Below are 20,687 nucleotides of genomic sequence, written 5' to 3' on the forward strand. Positions count from 1 at the left end.
ATCAGTCTTGTAATTTTTCTGAACTCCTTACTGTTTTCATAAAAACCTAGGTAAAGGTTTTTAAATTTTTCATTCTTCTTAAATTTTTCATTCTTTTCCATTGAAATTGTTGAAAGTAGTCAAAACGAGTATCTTCTTGTGATACATTCTCACGGACTTCTGCCTGTTTTACTTTTTTAGTGTTCAATTCTGAGAATCTACTATTTACATCAAATACTATTTCTTTGTGGGTATAGTGGAGCAAATATTTTTAAATGTACACAGATATCCTATAAAATCAGAAATATTCATAGTTAGACTGTTAGAGACATATACATGGGGTTGTTCCATTTGAATCATTTCCAGCTAGAGGTTCTGTGCAGGCTAATTTTCTTTAGTGAAGGGTTGTCTTGCCAGCACACTGTTGACTCTGCCATCCACAATAGGACAGTTGTTCCTACTTCCCTGCTTCTGAGCTGATGGCTCAAGACTTTGGTACACTCAAGTCATGGACTCCTGTTGGAGAATGTGGCTTGCCTAGGTTATATTTTGAAGCCTTAGTTAGAAGTAGAATACAACCTTTGCAAACAGAATTACACTTTTTTTTTTAATAGTTTTTATTTTTAAGTACATCTACACCCAACGTGGGTCTTGAACTTAAAACCCCTGGATCAAGAGTCGCATGCTCCACCTGAGCCAGCCAGCCCCCCTCCCCCCAGAATTATGCTTTTAAACTTAAAAAATTTTTTTTAATGGTTTTATTTTATTTTTGAGAGAGAGAGAGACTGAGAGAGAGAGACTATGAGTTGGGGAGGGGCAGAGAGAGTGAGGGAGACCCAAAATCTGAAACAGGCTCCAGGCTCTGAGCTGTCAGCCCAGAGCCCGACCCAGGGCTCAAACTCAGCAATGGTAAGATCATGACCTGAGCTGAAGTCAGAAGTTGAAGCCACCCAGGTGCCCCTAGAATTATGCTTTTAAATTATCTTTAACTACCAACTCAAATGTTGAATTAGTCTTGTGACAGTGATTTGTGAGGTTTAAATTTTGGCAAAAATTAACTTCTTTTGAAAATTGTTATTAACGGTTCTACAAAAATGAGAATAAACCATGTATTATAATGGCCTCGTTCTGTAAATGGAAATATTTCCAGTGGGTTGTATTGTTCAATGTAGTTATCATTTATTTAATTATTTTCTTTTTTTAAAATGTTTATTTATTTTGAGGAAGAGCGAGAGTATGCGTGAGCAGGGGAGGGGCAGAGAGAGAGAGAGAGAGAGAGAGAGAGAGAGAGAGGATGAGAGAATCCCATATGGGGCTCAAACTCATAAACCATGGGATCATGACTTGAGCTGAAATCAAGAGTGGGACGCTCATCCAACTAAGCCACCCATGTGCCCTGATGGAATTATTTTTATAAAGATTTATTGGTGGTCACTTTTATAAAAAAAATTGCAGAAACCTTATGGATTTTTAATTTTATGTTTTTCTGATGTGGTTTTATTTTTTATTCATTTTAATTGTTTTTTGTTTACTGAGTTAAATGGCTTTAATAGATTGTGAATTTTGAAGCTAAAAAAATCATACACATGCAATCTTTTCTTATTTTAACTGGCATCTGATAATCTATAACTTTAAGATATCACCCTAGTTTTTTAGGTAAGATGTGAAATTCAGCTTTAGTCCTTTAGTAACATCTCTGTAAAAGATTGAAAGTCTGCATTTCACACGTTAGTGATTTGTTACAGCCTTTGGAGAAAAAGTGAAAAACACATATTGTAGGAGATAGTCATAGCCCCAACTAGTCTTCCTGTAGTTCTGTTGACAATCTGTTAACGTACCATTTTAAAAGATGAATTTTGGGGGCCAGGTTGATACCATTAGGTTCCTCTGCCATTGCAGAGCAGTGAAGACAAAAGCACTCACCATCTTAATATTCACAGGACTGTGCTAAAGAATAATGATTTAAGATCAAGACAAGAGTTAACTGCCCACCTCACCAACCAGTGGCCTTCCCCAGGAGCTCTGGATGTCAATGCTGTTGCCTTGGATACGTTGCTTTACCGAAAACACAATAAACAGTGGTATGAGTAAGTGTAATACTTTTTTTTCCAACTAATTACAAATTTAGTTCTACCAAAACATTCGGTTATCCACTTTGGTTTCTCACGTATTCGTCTTTCTGAATTCATTATTACTTTAGGGCAAAAGTAGAATTTAAGACTACTTTGGCTTGATAAAGTCAGATTAAGGCAGTAAATATGTTAGTATTTTGAAGCCAAGGCACCCTGGGGAAGTAAAGTATCTAAGAAATTCTTAAGCAGTATTGTACCGGCTACCTGCTTCTCCTTTAGTCTTCAGCCAGTCCTTCAGTTAAGTCTATGAGCTCATATTTAATGAGCCACCTATTTTTGAATTTTAGCTTTGGTATTTGTATTTGCCTTAGGAATAATTGTCCTGCCAGTGAGAAAAAATTCCATCTCATGAAAGAATGGAAATATACTTACCTGTTCTTGGTGGGTCTGAAAGAGTTTTGCTTATTTTCAATAAACCTAATTTTTGGAGGCTATAGAAGATATAATCACCCCACCTGTTGGCCACAAGATCCTTTACCTATTTTTTATCCCTTTTCAGGACTATTTCATTAAGTCAGAGTGTCGCAATGTTGAGAAATCTGCCAAATCTTAGGCTGCATTCCTTTATGGTATCTTCGTTTTGAACTTAAATTTTGTATTACCTTCTTTTGGCTTTTGGACATTTTGTCCATCTTGATAATTTTTTGGTTATCTTTATTTTCCTATCTTCAGCTAATTTTCTAATTATTTCCCCGTTGTCCCTCCATCCCCTTCTGTTCTCTCCCTTTCCTCCTCCCCCCCCCCCACTTTCTTCTCTTTCCTTTCTTCTCCCCTCCCTGCCTGCCTCCCTCTTTTTTTGTTTGTTTCTTTCTTTCTCTACTCTTCTTTTAGAGTTCTTGTATTTACACTTCACTGGTAGAGTTACCCACTTCCATTTGTGCTTCTTAGGGTGCTTTTCACTAGGTAGTTAGTAGCTAGACATTTCTACAGGGATTGTTTCAGCATAGACTTAATTTCCGCCTGTTTACTATGTGATTTTTTTCATTTATCAGAGGGAATACTCAAAATAAATTTGAGCTTCTGTTGCCTTTTTTGCTTGTTTGTTTCACTGATTGCTAGAGATAAGGAAGAGTGAGCAGATTATTTACAGAATAAATCATTAGAACTGTTTTCATTATGTACTAACGCATGATTCAAGGTATTGACTGAAGCTTTCATGGATTGGGATCTAGTTCCCTTATATACCCCTATGAAAAATTTGAATAACTAGAGTATATCTTCTTATACTGGTATATAATTTTATTTTTCTATAATGTATGTAAGTAATAAAAATATTAGCTTATTCATATTTCTGATATATGATGAAAAAAACTGAATCTATTTTAATACTTGGTTCTTATTTCTATATAACATACAAGATACTCTTGCTTTTATAACTATAAAAATATTGAAAGATTAACTCCTGACAAGTTAAAAGACTAGTAATACGCTTTTTTACTACAATATCTACATTGTTACTTTAGGTAGTAGAAGGTAAAATATTTTAGCCAAAAAGATGTGTTTGTAGCCCTGGCTGCCTGTAGAGCTACCTATTGAGGAACCAGTGAGTCTAAATGGAAGAGTTACTTCAAGTTTACCTTTGTATGTGGTAATAATGACTAGCTTTTACAAAGTATTATAGCAGCAGCAAAAGTAATTGGAGTATCAGAAAAGAAAGTAGTGAAACTGTTTGACATGGATCCCGATTTTATACTCCTTGACTCAGCTACTTACTCCATTAGCTCTTTCTCAGCATCATCCTTTAATCTGGCCTTACTGTAGATGTTGTTATTGCCTTTAGATGGCCCTATTCCTGAACAAAATGTTTGCAGCTAGTATGCAAAATGTTTGCAGGTGTAGTATGGAGATCACTGGACCTAGAGTGTAAGGTCAGGATTTAAAAGTAATCTCTGCTACCCTACTTGATGTGTAACAACACTAAGCAATACCTCCTCTTACCTTCTGCACATGTAATACTGGGGCTAATTCCTGTTCAAATGAGTAATAAGTTGCTTGGCACCTAATACCTCTCATGAAATCTTTTATACTCTGTATAGTCTTTTTTTTATGTTCTCAGATAACCTTGTGTCTTCCATGTTTGGAGAATATACACCCACCCACTGTCCCAAGCTCTCCTTTGAGAGTTTGTAAAACCTATGTAAAATTAAAATGACCAGCAAATCCCCAGATGTTCTGAACAAATAATCTTTTTAATGCAACTTTTTAATGTAAAAATGGAGACTTTGGATTTTCAGATTAGAGTGGTGCTGTATAAATCATGTTTGAAACATCATAGCTTTTCTCAGGATTAGTTTTTGCTGTTCTCAAATTTGTAATATAAGCTAAAGTTCTTGAACTAACCTCGTCATTTATTCCTCTTAATTTGACCAATATCTTCAGTAGTTTAACAAACATTTTTGAGAACCTACAAATTATTATCAAAGTGGCCAGAATCTCTTAATAAGGAACATTAGTGCTCTTGATAATTCGGAGAGAGAAATTGACCATATAAGTAGTCATTATATGTATTATAATTATAATTTCCTGCTAAGAAAATATGATGCCTGTATTTCTCTAGGAGATTTGCTGAATTAGCTTTGAAAAGACTGAGAAGGTGCTATTTGACTTGATCAATTTCTTGGTCTTGCAGACATTTCTTAAAATGAGTGGTTGGGTAACTTAGCTATGTTGTCATCTACTCATGGAAGAAATCCTTTGCATAGTAGAAGATTTTACATTTATTTTCATTTATTTTACTGTTAATAAAGCTTTAGAAGTATCATTTCCATTGTTTTCTTGATTACTTAGACCTGGCAATGTTAATTATGTTAGATTTTCTATCTTTTCCTTTATTTCAAACATTAGAGATATCTTGTTAAAAATGTTTCAAGCATTATAGGCTGATTGTAAAAACTCAACAATAAATATGTAAGCACATTCCCTTAACACACACCTGGAGAGCATTTGATTACTTTTTTATTTCCAAGTTGTTCCTATTTTAATGTTTATTTATATTTATATGTTAAGTCTAGGTCACATGAGCTTATTAGATACAGGTTATATAATTTTATTATATTATATAGTCTTGTTAGATTATTGCCTAACCCACCCATTTCCATCCCTAAAGATCAGATTCATTATCATCACCTTTTTATTTTCTACTTAGGCTTTTTTGTCTTGTAAATTTATCATTATTTTCATTTAGGCTGTCATTCACAAAATTATTAAGAATTATGAGCTTTTATATGCCCTTCATGATCTACTCTTTAGGCTAACATTTTTGAATGACTGATGATAAGTAGGTATAATTACTTCAAATGTCTTATAGGGTCTTCTTTTTATGTGAATCTTTCCAGTATTTTTGGAGTAGGACTCCCCAAAGCATTGAGACTGCAAAAATCTTTTACAGCTTATAAATTTTGCATTCACCTGACTTGCATACAGCCTTCCCTTTCAGGCTCCCTTGCATCCTTCCATTAATTTTAGTAGTTTAAAAGTATATCAGTACTCTACTATAGGAAATGTTTGTTTTCTTTTTTAAACACATTTCTATGAAAATCAAACCAAGAATAAAAAGAACAGCCTATCTCTGGCTCCATGCACACACGTATGTGCCTCTGTGTATATAGTGTATGTATCTTTGTTTTTATTTTCTATGTGTGGAAAGTGTCTCCTTCTGAGCCTAATACTCTCTTGCCCAATGACTATGAGATAATGTAAATTATTACTGACCTCTGTATATCTCTTGGGCAAATAGGTGATACAGATTATCGATATCATTACTTCTGATCATTGATATGAAGTCTAAGACTGTAGAAAATTTATTCATAAGTGAATTCAGGCCTACTCAGTTTCCTTTTAATTTGCCTTTATTTGGTGTCCAAATTCTTTGTATACAAGTTTGGATTTGAGTGATTTAAAATTTTAAGTAATTAGATATTGAATGCAATGTTTTGTTTTTTGGTTTTTGGTTTTTGGTTTTCTTTATGTCCCAGATGCTTATGACATAACTCCTGTCTTACTATCTGGGGTTCTTATTTTGAATAAGTAAGCTATTTCTACTTGAAAAATTCACTTCTGGAAAGTAGACTTAGACTGTTGATGGGCTTGATGTGTTTGGTGGGTTACATTTCAATTTTACAGTATGATGCTAATGAGTCTAGAATTCTAAAATAGGACTTAGTGGTGACCTTTTAAAGACAGAACTCCCATTTGGGGCGCCTGGGTGGCGCAGTCGGTTAAGCGTCCGACTTCAGCCAGGTCACGATCTTGCAGTCCGTGAGTTCGAGCCCCGCGTCAGGCTCTGGGCTGATGGCTCAGAGCCTGGAGCCTATTTCCGATTCTGTGTCTCCCTCTCTCTCTGCCCCTCCCCCGTTCATGCTCTGTCTCTCTCTGTCCCAAAAATAAATAAACGTTGAAAAAAAAATTTAAAAAAAATAAAGACAGAACTCCCATAGACATTTTACTCCATGACAACATGTTTGTCAGGTGGAGCACCAGTTGCATTGGAACTCAGGTAAGAATGTGGAAAACCTTTCTTGGTCATTACTACAAACAGCTAAACCAGATTTCTCCCAGGTGGTAGATCTGTAATCATTTTCATGCAAGGAAGATATTACATGGTACTGTTCTTAATATCTTTTGATTCAGGTGCCTAATTTTGCCTAGGCATTTTTATACTGCTTCAGAAGTCATTGTCTACCAAATTCTATTTCTATGTTCATTGACAATTGGTTAAGTGAAGCCTGTAAACTGAAAGATTGTTTACTAAGTGTAACAAATTAGAGGTTAGAAAGTGTCCATAGTCACTTTGGATTTGGAAATATGATATCTAAAAGGAACTTAAATAGTTCACGCAGAAAGCTCATTTTGTGTTGCTTTTACCAGAGATTGCTTTTAGAGACTTTTGCAGGCTTTCCTCCCCTCAAGTAGTGACAGTACTTGATTTCTATAAATGTGTGCTGTCAAGCTCTCAGTCCTTATAATTTTCTAATTAATTTGATGTTTGTTTTGCTACTAGGTATTTTGTTGTTTGTAAATATTTTTATAATTTTTTAAATTTAATAATAGTAACTTTTTATCAAGTGTCTAATGATGAAAGACCAGTGTCAGAAACTCCCTTAAAGCCATTTAAAGACAGGCCTTCTACCTATTAGGCACAGAAAAATAATTTGGAAAAGAAACTTACTTATAACTTCCTTTATTGAATTCCTGTGTTCCCTGCTTTCTTGTATAGCTAAAGAAACACAGTTTTAATGAAAGTCAAGTGAAATTTTCAGTGATACGATTACATACAGTATAGTTGACGTGGTCAATCTCTGCAAGCAAAGTGTTTGAAACCTAGGAAGGGTTTCTAATAAAACAGAAAACGTTTTTTTTCTCTCTCTGTAGTAGGAAAGGAGATAGCATAGAAGTTAATGAGACAGAATTAGAACCAGGCTATGAGGTTCAAATCTAGTCTCTTTGTGCCCTGGTTAACTCTGCTATAAATTGGGAACAGTATAATTCCAACCTCTTAGAGTATTTGTGAGGAGTAAATATATTAATCTATATAAACATGTAGGGACAGTACCTATATAGTGGGAAGCATTATATAAATATTGGCTATCCTTCTTTATTACATGTTGTATAGCTCATAATATATTTTATGTATTACAGTTATCAGAAGTTTCCTACAATAGATTCTCCTTTAAATAAATTTGTAAGTTTACTCTTCTGTGTCTGAATAGAGAATAGCTCTGGAGTAGATCATTTAAATTACATATACTCTCCTGTAATGTTATCATAGAATATATGACATTTCTAGGAAATTAGTTAGGGTTTGGCTACCTTGGGAAATAGATATTAAACCTGAAAAACATACTCTGGATCAGATATATTTGGAAATAATATTGAATTCCATTCTCTTACTTGTCAATATGTCAATAACACCAAAACTGCCTAAGTCTTTTGAGTTGTTTTTATCTTGACAGAAGAAATATGAGGAAAGTTTAATAATAAACCTTATTAAGTTTCCATATATAATGGAATTTTTCCTCTGTTACAATTCATTTCTCTTAATTTGTTTAACGGAAATCGAAATCACAGTAGCAAATACATGAGGGAAGAAAATTAGTTATCTTCATAGTATATTAACATAAACACCTATTTTATAATCCAAGATTTTTAACTTCTAAATTAGAGGAATTTGTAATGGTAATTTGTAATTACTCTTATGTAAAAGCATCCATAAGAATATCAAGACATTGGTGAATTTTGAAGTGCCTGAGAGATAATACATCATTATTAAGTTATATCATTTTGGTTTCTACATTAAGAGTAATCTGTAGATTTTCCACTCCTTTGAACATTGACAATAACCAGGGGTGTTTGGATGGCTTAGTGGTTAGGTATCTGACCCTTGATCTCAGCTCAGGTCTTGATCTCAGAGTTGTGAGTTCAAGACCCACACTGGGCTCCAGCCTGGGTGTGAAGCCTACTAAAAAAGAAAAGAAAATTGATAATAACCAGAAAGTCTCCATTTTCTAAGCAGCTAAATAATCAAAAATTTGTGTAAGGGTTTAAATTAGTCTGACAAACTGTTTTTCTTTTTTAGTTGATCAATCCCAGAGACCTCCAAAGAGGGTAGAGAGAAAAGTATAATGGAGATCATATTGCAGCCACAATAGAGACAGAGTTGAGGGGGAAAATTGTGGAGAAATAAACCAAAACTCAGTAAATTGAAGAAAAACATTGAAGAATATCTCTAGAAATTATTTTTTTGTGAGAAGAAATCCAAGTAGTATTTCACTCTTGTTTTACAGAAAAAGTTATCAAAGTCTTGACCAGTTATCAGCTGAAGTTAGCCTTTCTCAGACTTCGCTGGATCCAAGTCATTCACAAGAAGGAGATGGTAAACAAGACACGTTAAATTTAATCACTGAAGGTAAGAAAAGAAAAATTTAGTTGGAAATTAGTTTTTCCTGCACTATGTATGCTTTGGTTGCAGAATGTTGAACAGTAGTGGCATTTCTGTGAAGGATGCTAGGAATGAAAGTGCCATTATGATTTTAAAAGGTCTGGTATTGTTTTTTGTTTTTTTGTTTTTTTCCCATGTGTTTGTGGCTCATGTTCTTAGAAGACTGTAATTTTTCCTTTTATTTCCCTCGCTTCCTGTCCTGCTGTGTTTTTGTTTGTTTGTTTGTTTGTTTTTAACCCATGCTGATTCGGCTTTTGTGTCTCTACAACTTACTAAAATGACTTATCAAGGTGGTCAGCCACTGCCATATTGCAATTCGAAAGTCACTTCTCTGTCTTCATCGTTTTAAACTTTACAGCAGCTTTGATACAACTGACCACTTCCTCGTTCTCAAGTCACTTTTGGTTCCTCATTTATTAAGTATTCTGAAAACCTTGGGGAATAGATGTAAGAGTTTTATTTTTTCCTGTTACTGCTTTCAGCTGTGCTCTGTCAACCCCTCTTTCCCTTGTATTGCATCTTCCTGGACCACATCTTGGTTCAATTCCAAAACTTTTCAGGTCATTTTCGTTACCACATTTCTTGTCTAAGACTCAGCCTATGTATTTTCAAGCTTCAGTAGCTTAGTTGATTGCAAGTTATTTTCTTTCCTATCCCTAGCGTATGCTAGGGCTGTGACTCTAGAACTTTGGGTTGGACAAGTGGTGCTGGTGTGATATGGTGCTCACATCTTTTATCTCTGTGACCCAGTTCTCCTTCTGCCAGTGTGTGTGAGGTGAGGGCTAGGGAAAGAGTTCCTTACTGCAGGGGAACCTGCACTCCTCTGTGTCTCCAGTTTCTTCCCTGTCTTCTGCATTGCAGTAAATGGCGCTACCATATGTCTTACTAGATTCTACTACCCTTTACAACTCCAAGTCAGTTCATCAGCAAGTCCTGTTACTCCCCATACAACACATGCTGTCTACATTGACTCATCATCTTCTTCACTATTATAACCGTAGTCTAAGTCACATGGAGCAAGCCTGTTGGATGGACTGCTGCCACAGCTTTTTCTTTGGTCTTTCCTCTCTCATTCTTGTCTCCTCGCAGTCCATTCTCCATATAGTAGTCAGGGTTCTTAGAAAATACAAGTCAGAAAATATTATACCCAAACTTAAAGTTCTCCAGTGGTCTCGATGACAATCACATTAAAATCTATACTGCTTATCATGGCCTCCCATATGATCATGTCTTTGCCAACTTCTGCCTTACCTCATACCATTCTTTTGCTTGCTCCCTGCACCCCAGCAAACTGACTTCCTAGATGTTCCTTCAGTCTGGTTCCTGCCTCCACTCTTTGCAGTTGCTTTTCCCACTGCCCTAGATCTTCTTTCTTAAAGTCTTTGAATGGTAACCTCCTTATCAGATCTCTGTCGAAATATCTCTTTAAAGAAGTTTTCCTTGACTACCATACTTTAAGTAACCATCCCCATTTCCATATCCACCCACTGCAGACACTCTATCACATTGCCCTGTGTTATGTTATGATTCTTGTCTCTAACTCGCCACTAAAATGTAAGCTTCATGAGGGTAGGGAAACTTACCCATATTTTTCACCAGTGTGTTACTAGAGCCTGTCACATAATAGACAATTATTAAATGTTTTTTGATAGAATAAGTATATAATGAATGAATGTCTTAGAATGTGAGGTACAAGGTGTGGATAGTATAAAGTAAAAATTCAGGTAACAAGAAGGCTCAGGCAATGGGAAATTTTGTTAAGCTGAATGTTCTGCTTCTTTTCAGAGTTGTTGAAATGTTCTCAGAGGGCCTTAAGTCTATATTGATAGTTTTGTAAATACTGTGTACTGACTACATATGAATCTTTTTTTGATGATGTGGATAATAAAGATAGCATAATAGAGTATCCTAATGGCACTAATGTAAATGGAAGAGAGTAAACTGAGTTCACTGTCACAATTTAGAATATGTATATTTTAAAAATTAATCCAGTAGTGGATTTACTTGTGATGACTCTCAATGTAAAAGACACATTTATTTAGTATTTTAATCAATTTATAATTATAGTCATTTTAACAGCAATAGGTCATGATTAATAATGGGTAATTTTTATACTATAAAAATAAACATATAGAAGAGTGATGACTGGGTGAATCATAGAGAATTTTTAGGGCAGTGAAACTACTCTGTATGAGAGTAAAATGGTGGATGCATGTCCTTATAAATTGGTCCAACCCATAGAATGTGCAACACCAAAAGTGAACCCTAATGTAACCTGTGAACCCTGCTTGATAATGATATGTTTGTGTAGGGTTTATCATTTGTAACAAATGTACCACTCTGGTGGGGGATGTTCATAATGGGAGAGGCTTTGTATAGAGATACGGAAAATCTCTGTACATTCTGCTTATTACTTTTGCTATGAACCTAAAACTACTCTAAAAAATAAAATGTGTAAACACACATACACACACAGAGAAGTTTTGGCTTTAAGAATTCAAGGTTAAATAACAGATGAAATATTATTTATAGACTTTCCATACCCAAATATCTAATAGAATGATAAAAAAAAAAAGAATAAATTCACCAACTGAAACCCAACAACAAAAAGGACTTCATTTAGGATTGTGTAAAACTAAAGAAAAAAATTGTAAAATTTGAAGGACACACATCCTTTCCACTCATAGCATCCTTCCCCTCTCCACCCCCATAAAAGCCATACAATTAGGAAACTGCTTTGATTCACTGACACAGGAGGCTGCTCTTGAATGAAAAGTTTCACGAACCAATCAAATCAGCTAGACTTCCTATGTGTACAAAATTACTGTTTTTTTTAAATGCCTAAATTGCGGAAAACAATTCTGATAAAACCCTCCACTAGAAAAACAATAGTGAAGCAGGGAAAAAAAAATCCTGTAATACAACCATACGATTTTATTCAGTATCTTCAAACAAGCATTTAAAGATAGGATAAAAACATTTTAAATTAGAAGTCAAAAACTAGGAACAGAAATGTTCCAGAAACAGAAAGAAATGAATTGGTAGTTGATTACACTCTAGAAAGAGATGTAGAAAAAGGCAAAATTATATCAGAAGTAAATATTAAAGAATAAGCTGTCTAAAGAATAGATTTGAAAGAGAACTTAATAAAGAACACTGAAGAAAAGCAGGAAAGGAACCAAGAGAATGAAAATGCAATGAAGAAAGAAGTAAAATGAGTCAGGAAGTGTTTGAATTGGAAGTCAAGCAAAGAAGATCTATCAGTGAAGTCACTGAGGAAGATAAAACAGTGGAGCAGAACTAATACTGAATCTCTAATCCGAGAAAAATATCTGAAAATGAAAGACTAAAATCTACAAATTGACAGGGCTGACAAAGTGCCTGATAAAATTAACCAGTATTAATCACCTCCAAGACATATGGTATTAAAACAATTAGGCATTAAAAATAAAAAAAAAAAAAAAGAAAAAAACATACTCAGGGCTTCTAGGCAAAAAGATCGAGTAATTCATAAGGGGAAGAGGATGAGATTAGCATTACACTTCTCTAGTTGTATAAAGGATAAAGGTAACAACTAGAACAAAACTACAAACCATTCCAAATAATATGAAGTTAAAACAGAAAGTAAGACTTGTTATCCTGTAGAAAAAGAAACAGCAAGTAAGAAAAGCTGAAATTACCCATTTCTAAAAAATGACAATAAAAACTCATCATAGCACTTTGTGAGATTTATTTAAGCCAATCAGAGGAAAGTGTATAATTTTTCTATACATACCTTTTCATTAAGAAGAAAGAAAATAAATGAATCAAGTTTCCCAGACCAATATGGTAAGAAAAACAAAGTAAATAAAAAAGCCAATGAAGAAAATAATAAAGATAAAACCACAAATTGAGATAAAGAATAGAAAAAACAGATCTAATTAATGAACAAATCATTTTTCTTTTAAAATTAACAAATTAGAGACCTAGCTAATTTAATAACAAAGGCAGAAAGAACAAATAAAAGTGTAGGGGATAAATATAATCTGATACAGTATGAAAAATTAAAAAATAAAAAATTATAGCCCAGTATCACTTATATTGATATAAAGGTTCTAAATAATATAGTAGTTAACAGAATCTTAGCCACACAAAAAGAAATGGTATACAATGACCATGCACATTTAACCCATGAATGTAAGTTTAATTCAATATTATGAAATCTATTAATATAATACCATAATAATAGGTCTAAGATAGAAAAGGTTGTCCCCACAGATGACAAAAAAGCCCTGAACAGAATTCAACATTGTGTGACACATTTAAGAAAAAAGAACTAAATAATAGTTCTTTTCCATGAGTATGTATGAATGTCTCTGTCCCAAAGTGGGCATCTTACTTAATGAGGAAATACTAAGATACCACATTGATTCTACCACTGTTTAATGTTATACTAGAGGTAGTAGCTAGCATATTTAAAGAAGAAACTTCTAGAGACAGGAGAGTTGGATTTTTGCAGATGATGGCATGAACCTGGAAAACAAGAGAAATAATACTTAGACAATAAAAGTAGTTATATGAAGTAGCAAAATATAAAATTATACAGAAATCATTAGCTTTTACATGTACAAACAATAATCAGTAAGAGACTCTGTTAGTGTGTGTGGGGGGGTGACATTTTAAATAGCAACAGAAAAGATAAAATATTTAGAGTTTGCACATTTAGTGTTAAATTTATTCCTAGGAAGAGGAGAGCTATAAACCATCCTGAAGGGACGTAAAAGTAGACACAAGGAAATGGAAAAAAATACTTTAAGTCTTCCCCAAGTTAATGTAAAGTTACATGCTTTTACTTTCTAAGCCAGCAGTCACACATCTGGGAATTTACCCTGAAGAAATACTTAAGCAGTACAAAAATATAAATGCACAAGATTATTCTGCTCATTTAGCATTCCTTAACATTCTGCACTACTCCCTCACTGCTTATCATATTTTAAGGAATTTCTCTAGCTATCCTTTTTAAGATTTAACTTTCTATTTTTGAGGTGAGTGTGGATTCAAATGCACTTAAGATCCGTGTACCCTTCACCCAGTTTGCCTCCGTGGTGGCATCTTACAAAACTATAGTACAGCATCACATCCATGAAACTGATGGTATGATCCAGTGATTTCATTCAGACTTACATGTATTCATCACTGTGTGTTTTTAGTTTTGTGCAGTTTTATCCCATGTACAGGTGTGTGTATACATCGCTAGAGTCAAGATACAGAATAGTTACATCATCACCAGGGTCCCTTGTACTGCCCTTCAGTAATCATACCCACCTCCTTCCCAGCCTTGCCCTATCTCTGCCCCTTCCCTAACCCATGGCCAACACCAGTCTGTTCTTCATTACTATAATTTTGTCATGAAGTTATGAAGGGAACTTGTAAGTCAGACAGTATATAGACTGTTGGGATTGGCATTTTTATTTTCACTGAGCATAGCTCCCCTGAGATCTATCCAAATTGTTCTGTGTATCGATGATTTATTCCTTTTTATTGCTAAAATATATTCTGTGGTATGTATATATTATCACCTTTGTTTAAAAACCCCTCATTGAAGGACATTTGAGTTGTTTGCATTTGGGGGCAGTAAAGCTGCTACTATAGTCTGAATGTTTGTGTCTGCCAGACTCATAATTTCTGGTGTGATGATATCAGAATGTGGACTTTGGGAGGTGATTAGGTCACGAGGGTAGGGCCATCAGGAACAGGATTAGTGTTCTTAAAGAGACCCCAGAGAGCTCCTTTGCTCTTCAGTCATGTTGGGACACAGTGAGAAGATGGCTGGGCTGTGAACCGGATATAGGCCATCACTAGGCATGGAATGTGCAGGTAACTTGATCTTGGATTTCCCAGCCTCCAAAATTATGAGAAATCAAAACCAGAAAATAAATTTCTTTTGTTTGAGCTGCCACTCAGTTTATGGTATCTCTGTTCTAGCAGCCTGAATGGGCTAAGCTGCTATGAAGGTTTGTTTGCAGGTTTTTGTGTGAACTAAGCCTTCATCTCTCTGGAATATATACCTAGGAATACAGTTGCTGGGTTGTATGGCAGTTGCATGTCTAACTTGATAAGAAACCACCAGACTTTTTCAGTGTACCCTTCTGCATTCCCACCAGCATTGGATGAGCAATTGAGCGTCTCTACCTCCATGCCAACAAGGGGTGGTGTCACCATTTTTTATTTTAGCCATTGTGGTTGATATGCAGTCATATCTCATTGTGTCTTAATTTGCATTTCCCTGGTGGCAGATGGTGTTCATTATCTTTTCGTGTGCTCATTTGCCATCTGTATATTCCAGGGAACTACCTCTTCGCTTATTTTACCTGTTCTTTAATTGGATTATTTTTTGTTTTTTTTTTTCCTGTTGAGTTTTGAGAGTTCAATAGATAATTATAAAATTGATGCTTGCAGTTAACACCAAGATGTGGTGGGCAAAAGTATGAATGTATTTTATGCTCTCTAAATATAGAGTAATCTTTTACAAATTAAATCTCAAAAAAAATTTTTATTAGAAGTTTAGCATTTCTTTTACTGGCCTTTTCTTATATTGAATTTCAGTTAAAAATAAAATGAAAACTTTATGAGAAGTATATCATCTGAATTTTATAATATTTTTCTGTCAGAATGTAAGCTGAATGGTAATTTAAAATTTCTTGTGTGCTTTACTCTGTTGATTAAATTTTTACAATGAATGTATGTCACTTTTATAAACATAGTAGATTGTTTTTTCCATCTAAAAACAAACAGTGGAAGCCAAATATGTCAAGATTTAAAAGTAATTAATTTTGGTGGTGGAACTATAAATCATTGTTAGTTTATATATTTATGCATTTTTAGTTACAAATATTTTTATTAACTCCATATGAACAATCTTAAGAAATAGAGATTTGTTACTTATGACTTGAAAAAAATAGAAATTTATGCTTGTATTCTAAAATTTGATTCAGGCCTTTTATGCCTTTACATAGAATAACCTTTTATGTGTTTACATTCCTCAAGGATGTATTTTAATGAATAGTACAGTAGAAAGGTATAAAAAAAAAGCAATTCTACATTCCCACTGATTGTTAAATAAAAGAATATCTCAGAAGTTAAAATGGCACCATAATTGTTGAAGGAAAAGGGTGAGAAGTTGTCATTTTTTTCAAGAAGGTTTTATTGGGGCGCCTGGGTGGCTCAGTCGGTTAAGCGTCCGACTTCGGCTCAGGTCATGATCTCGCGGTCCGTGAGTTCGAGCCCCGCGTCGGGCTCTGGGCTGATGGCTCAGAGCCTGGAGCCTGCTTCTGATTCTGTGTCTCCCTCTCTCTCTGCCCCTCCCCTATTCATGCTCTGTCTCTCTCTGTCTCAAAAATAAATAAAAAACGTTAAAAAATTTAAAAAAAAAGGTTTTATTAATCCTTCTTATGTGACAATTCCTATTACAGTATTACTAGTTAGCTACCTATATCTCAGCAAATCTTTTTATTTTTGAGAGAGAGAGAGAGAGAGAGAGAGAGAGAGAGAGAGAGAGAAGGGCAGAGCGAGGGACAGAGGTACAAAGCGGGCTCTGCGCTGAAAGCAGACAGTGCAGTGTGGGGCTTGAACTCATGAACTGTAAGGTCATGACCTTAGCTGAAGTCAGATGCTCAACCAGCTGAGCCATCCAGGTGTCCCATATTTCAGCAAATCTAAGATGACTTGGGTTTTAAAATACACCATTATTTTAGGTGGCTCCCCCAAAAGAAAAGAGCCAACAATTAAATCATAACATTGTTTACATATCTCTTAGCATTTTTTTACATTTATTTTAAAAGATCCTTTAGGCTTTCAAAAACTATTGTAATTTACTTAACATAAAATTCACCATTGTAAAGTGTAGAGTTGATTAGTGTATTCACTGTGTTGTGCAACCATCACCACTAATCCCAGAGCATTGCCATCAACCAATGAAGAAGCACTGCACCTGTTAGTAGTTGGTCCCAATTCCTCCCTCCCCCAGTCTCTGAGTAACTAGTAATGTACTTACTGTCTCTTTGGATTTGTCTACTCTGGACATTTAATATAATAAAATCATATAATATATAGCCTTTCTTGTGTAGGTTCTCCTACTTAGCATTGTGTTTTCACAGTTCGTCCATGTTGTACCAAGTCTCAGTGCTTCATTCCCTTCAGTGCACAAGTAATATTCCATTGTATGGTTATACCACAGTTTGTTTATCCACTCATCATTTGGGCATTTGGATAGTTTCCACTTTGGGGCAGTTATGAATAATGCTGCTATGAACATTCACATACAAGTTTTTGTGTGAACGCATATTTTACTTCTCTTGGGTATATAACTAGGAACGGAATTGGTTAGAACATATGTGTAACCATTTGAGGAGCTGCTAAACTTTTTCACAGCAATTGTATCATTTCATAATCCCCCCAGCAATGTATGTGTTTCATTTTCTCCACACCCTCACCAAGATTTGTTATTGACAGTCTTTATAATTATAGCATCTTAGTGGGTATCAAATGGAGTTTCATGGTTTTGATGTGCATTGCCCTAATGAGTAATAACATTGAGCGTCTTTTCATGTGCTTATTGGCCATTTGTATATCATCTTAAGATAAATGCCTATTCAACTCCTCTGACAATTTAAAAATTGCATTGCCTTTTTTTTTTTTTACTTGCAGTGTATATTTTGAATAGTAGGCCCTTGTCAGATGTAGGATTTACAAATATTTTTTTCCATTCTGAGGGATGTCTTTCTACTTTCCTGCTAGTGTTGACTCACAAAATCTTTAGTTTTGACAAAGTCCCATTTAACTGATTTTTCTTGTGGTTGCTTTTGCTTTTGGTGTCACATCTAAGAAACCATTGCCTAATCCAAAGTCATGTAGATTTACTCGTGTGTTTCTTTTTAAGAGTGTTATAGTTTTAGATCTTACTTGATTTAAGTTTTTGTATATGGTATGGGCTGATTGTCCAGCTTGATTTTTTTGCATGTGGATATTCATTTGCCTCTGGATCATTTGTTGAAAAGACTATTCTTTCCCCCAACTGAATGGTCCTAGGACTCTTTATTGAAATGCATTACCCATACATGTATGGGCTTATTTCTGGATTCTCAGTTCTGTTCTGTTGGTCTGTATGCCTGTACCAGTGCATATTCATACTATAGTACCACACTGTCTTTATACTATCTATGTTTTGAAATCAGGAGTTTATTCTTTTTCAAGATTGTTTTGGCTATTTGGACTCCACTAAATTTCCATAGGAATTTTAGAATCAGCTTGTTATTTCTAGAAAAAAAGGCAGTTAGAATTTTGATGGGGATTACAGAATATGTAGATAAAATTGGGAGATAGTGCCATTTTAACAATATTGTCTTCGAATCCATGGAAAAATGGAATGTTTCCCCACTTATTTCAACCTTGATTTTTCTCAACAGTAGTATGTAGTTGTCAGTGTACAACTCTTGCACTTCATTTGAATTTATTCCTATTTTATTCTTGTAGATTCTATTGTAAATGGAATTGCTTTCTCAATTTTATTTTCTGATTATTCATTGCTTCTTGTATTAGACTTTAAGCATAGATTTAAAAAATTACTGGACCTCCTCTGTAGCTGTAAAAAGGAAAATAAAAGTGAATTCAGTTGTAAAGAACTTCTTTGTATTCAGAGTCAGTCTCTTCTGAATCATTTAATCAAAATTGTCAGTGGCTGTCTTTGCTTACAGTAGCATTTTCTGTGTCAACAGTGAACCATTTCCCAAAACAATCCTCCACTGATACAGGGATTTTCTCTCAAGGTACTAAGTATCCTGTACATTTTTATGTGTACACTTTGCTATCCGCCTGAGAGTTTCTTTTTCTTCCTCAATTAAATCAAACACTTCTGCAAGTTAAATAGCTTCTCTTCAAAGGCCACAGGAATTCCATGGCAAATTGATGTTTGACATCTTAACAGAAATCCTTCATGGTGCATGAATCAGTCACACCAATTGCTTGTTGCTTTAAAATTTCTTTTATCTAGTCTGAGGAGTTTCTTCTGCCTTCATTTATACACTTGGCATGTGATAAGCAATCCTTCTGTGTAGGTCACCAAGCTTCATCTACTTGCAGGGTTTGTCCCAAGTGCTATGTGTTGTTTTACCAGAAAGTGTGAATTGTAGTAATTCTTTAATGAAGATTTGCTTCAGTAATAGGAAATGTACATCCTACTGTCTGTTTTCATACTCTTCTATGAACAAACAACTACTAATTTGAAAGGGAAATTGTAAGTTTTTGAAGGCTTTTTTGGCCTTCATAAAAGTAAGTCTGTTAGAGATTGATATGAGCACCCATGGCCACCGTTCATCCATGTGCATGCAAAAACAACTGTGTCACAACTCCCTCTTTGCCAGCTCCAACTACTACACGCAGTGGTTCCAGTTTGAAATTTTATCGCACAAAATTCTGACCACCCCTTTTCTTGACCTTTGATCACAAAAAGGTAACATGTTCCTTATATAACAGGTTAACATAACATTTTCCCTATGTTTATGGGTTTATGATAGTGGCTAAGGAATCTGTGTAGGCATTCCTTAAAATTAGGATATAGTTTACTGCCTCTTCATTTCCCCATTGGCCCCTCCGTCCCCACTCAGACTTCCTTATAGAGTTGGTGATCTCACCTTTACCTTATGTTTCTCACTGTACTTCCTGCATTTTATTATTTTCTGTGTGTCTGTTTCTACCTTGCATTAAGCTCCCTATAGGCAAGAAGTGGTTCCTTTTATTTTTATCACAATAGCTGGCATTGTGCTGAATGACTTCTAACTTAGTAATATTTGTAGCAGTACCATCTGAAGACTTGTAGAGTCCAGACTCTTTATCTGTAAGTTTAAAACAAAACGGATCTTTCTTGCTATAAAATGAAAATCTATTTGCTGCTTCTTATGACTAACTTGTTTCTGCTAGGAACTACTACTTTTCCATTTGTCTGAGCTAGAAAGTTTTGTTAACCTTGACTAGTTATTTCCTCCCATATCAAAAAATTGTTAAAATATCAACACAGAGTTTAACGTACTTATTTTTTAATTCATATAGTAATTTTATACGTATATGTGTATGCATAAGTTACTGTTGACATCACAGTATTCAAGAATATTTTGGAATAATCAGTTATAATTCTGTATCTTAACGCTTCCTTTTGCTTATTTCCTTTTTTTAAAGTTAGAGCGCATGCATGTGCACGCACACACAGACACACACGCGCGCGCGCGCGCACACACACACACACACACACACACACACACACACACAGTGGGGGAGGGGCAGAGAGAGAGGAGGGGAGAGAGAATCCCAAGCAGACTCTGCATTGTCAGTGTGGAGGGCTTGAACTCATGAATCCCATGATCATGACCTGAGCCGAAATCAAGAGTCAGATGCTTAACTGACTGAGCCATCCAGGTGCCCTTTTTTGCTCATTTCCTTTTTATATTTTATTTCCTTTTATAGTTGCATGGCTGCAGTCACAACATAACCATTTTTGGAATCTTGTGCATTTTTTTCTTTTATTTTTAAATGAAGGCTTACAGTGAAGTCTCTTGGCTTTCTTGAGGGTAACAGACTGCCCTGCATGTTCCCCAGCATCAGTATTTTCA

At 34.9% G+C, this 20,687-nt stretch overlaps 2 protein-coding genes across 5 annotated transcripts in view; one reads left to right on the forward strand and one right to left on the reverse strand.

Annotated features, from left to right (window-relative positions):
* RUNDC3B (RUN domain containing 3B) overlaps positions 1 to 20,687 on the forward strand; it is a 154,796-nt gene that overhangs the window by 128,354 nt on the left and 5,755 nt on the right. For 2 of the 4 annotated variants that reach the window (XM_030307893.1, XM_030307894.1), the window contains 2 exons: positions 1,920 to 2,066; positions 8,894 to 9,015. In XM_030307893.1, the coding sequence (XP_030163753.1) occupies positions 1,920 to 2,066; positions 8,894 to 9,015 (269 nt within the window). The remainder of the gene's footprint in view (positions 1 to 1,919; positions 2,067 to 8,893; positions 9,016 to 20,687) is intronic. The other 2 variants (XM_030307895.1, XM_030307896.1) reach the window with 1 other exon arrangement.
* SLC25A40 (solute carrier family 25 member 40) overlaps positions 13,073 to 20,687 on the reverse strand; it is a 69,577-nt gene continuing 61,962 nt past the window's right edge. The window contains exon 13 of the transcript XR_003967147.1: positions 13,073 to 13,560. The gene's annotated coding sequence lies outside the window, so the exon portion shown is untranslated. The remainder of the gene's footprint in view (positions 13,561 to 20,687) is intronic.

The sequence above is a fragment of the Lynx canadensis genome, chromosome A2, assembly GCF_007474595.2.
Source record: "Lynx canadensis isolate LIC74 chromosome A2, mLynCan4.pri.v2, whole genome shotgun sequence".
NCBI lineage: Eukaryota > Metazoa > Chordata > Mammalia > Carnivora > Felidae > Lynx > Lynx canadensis.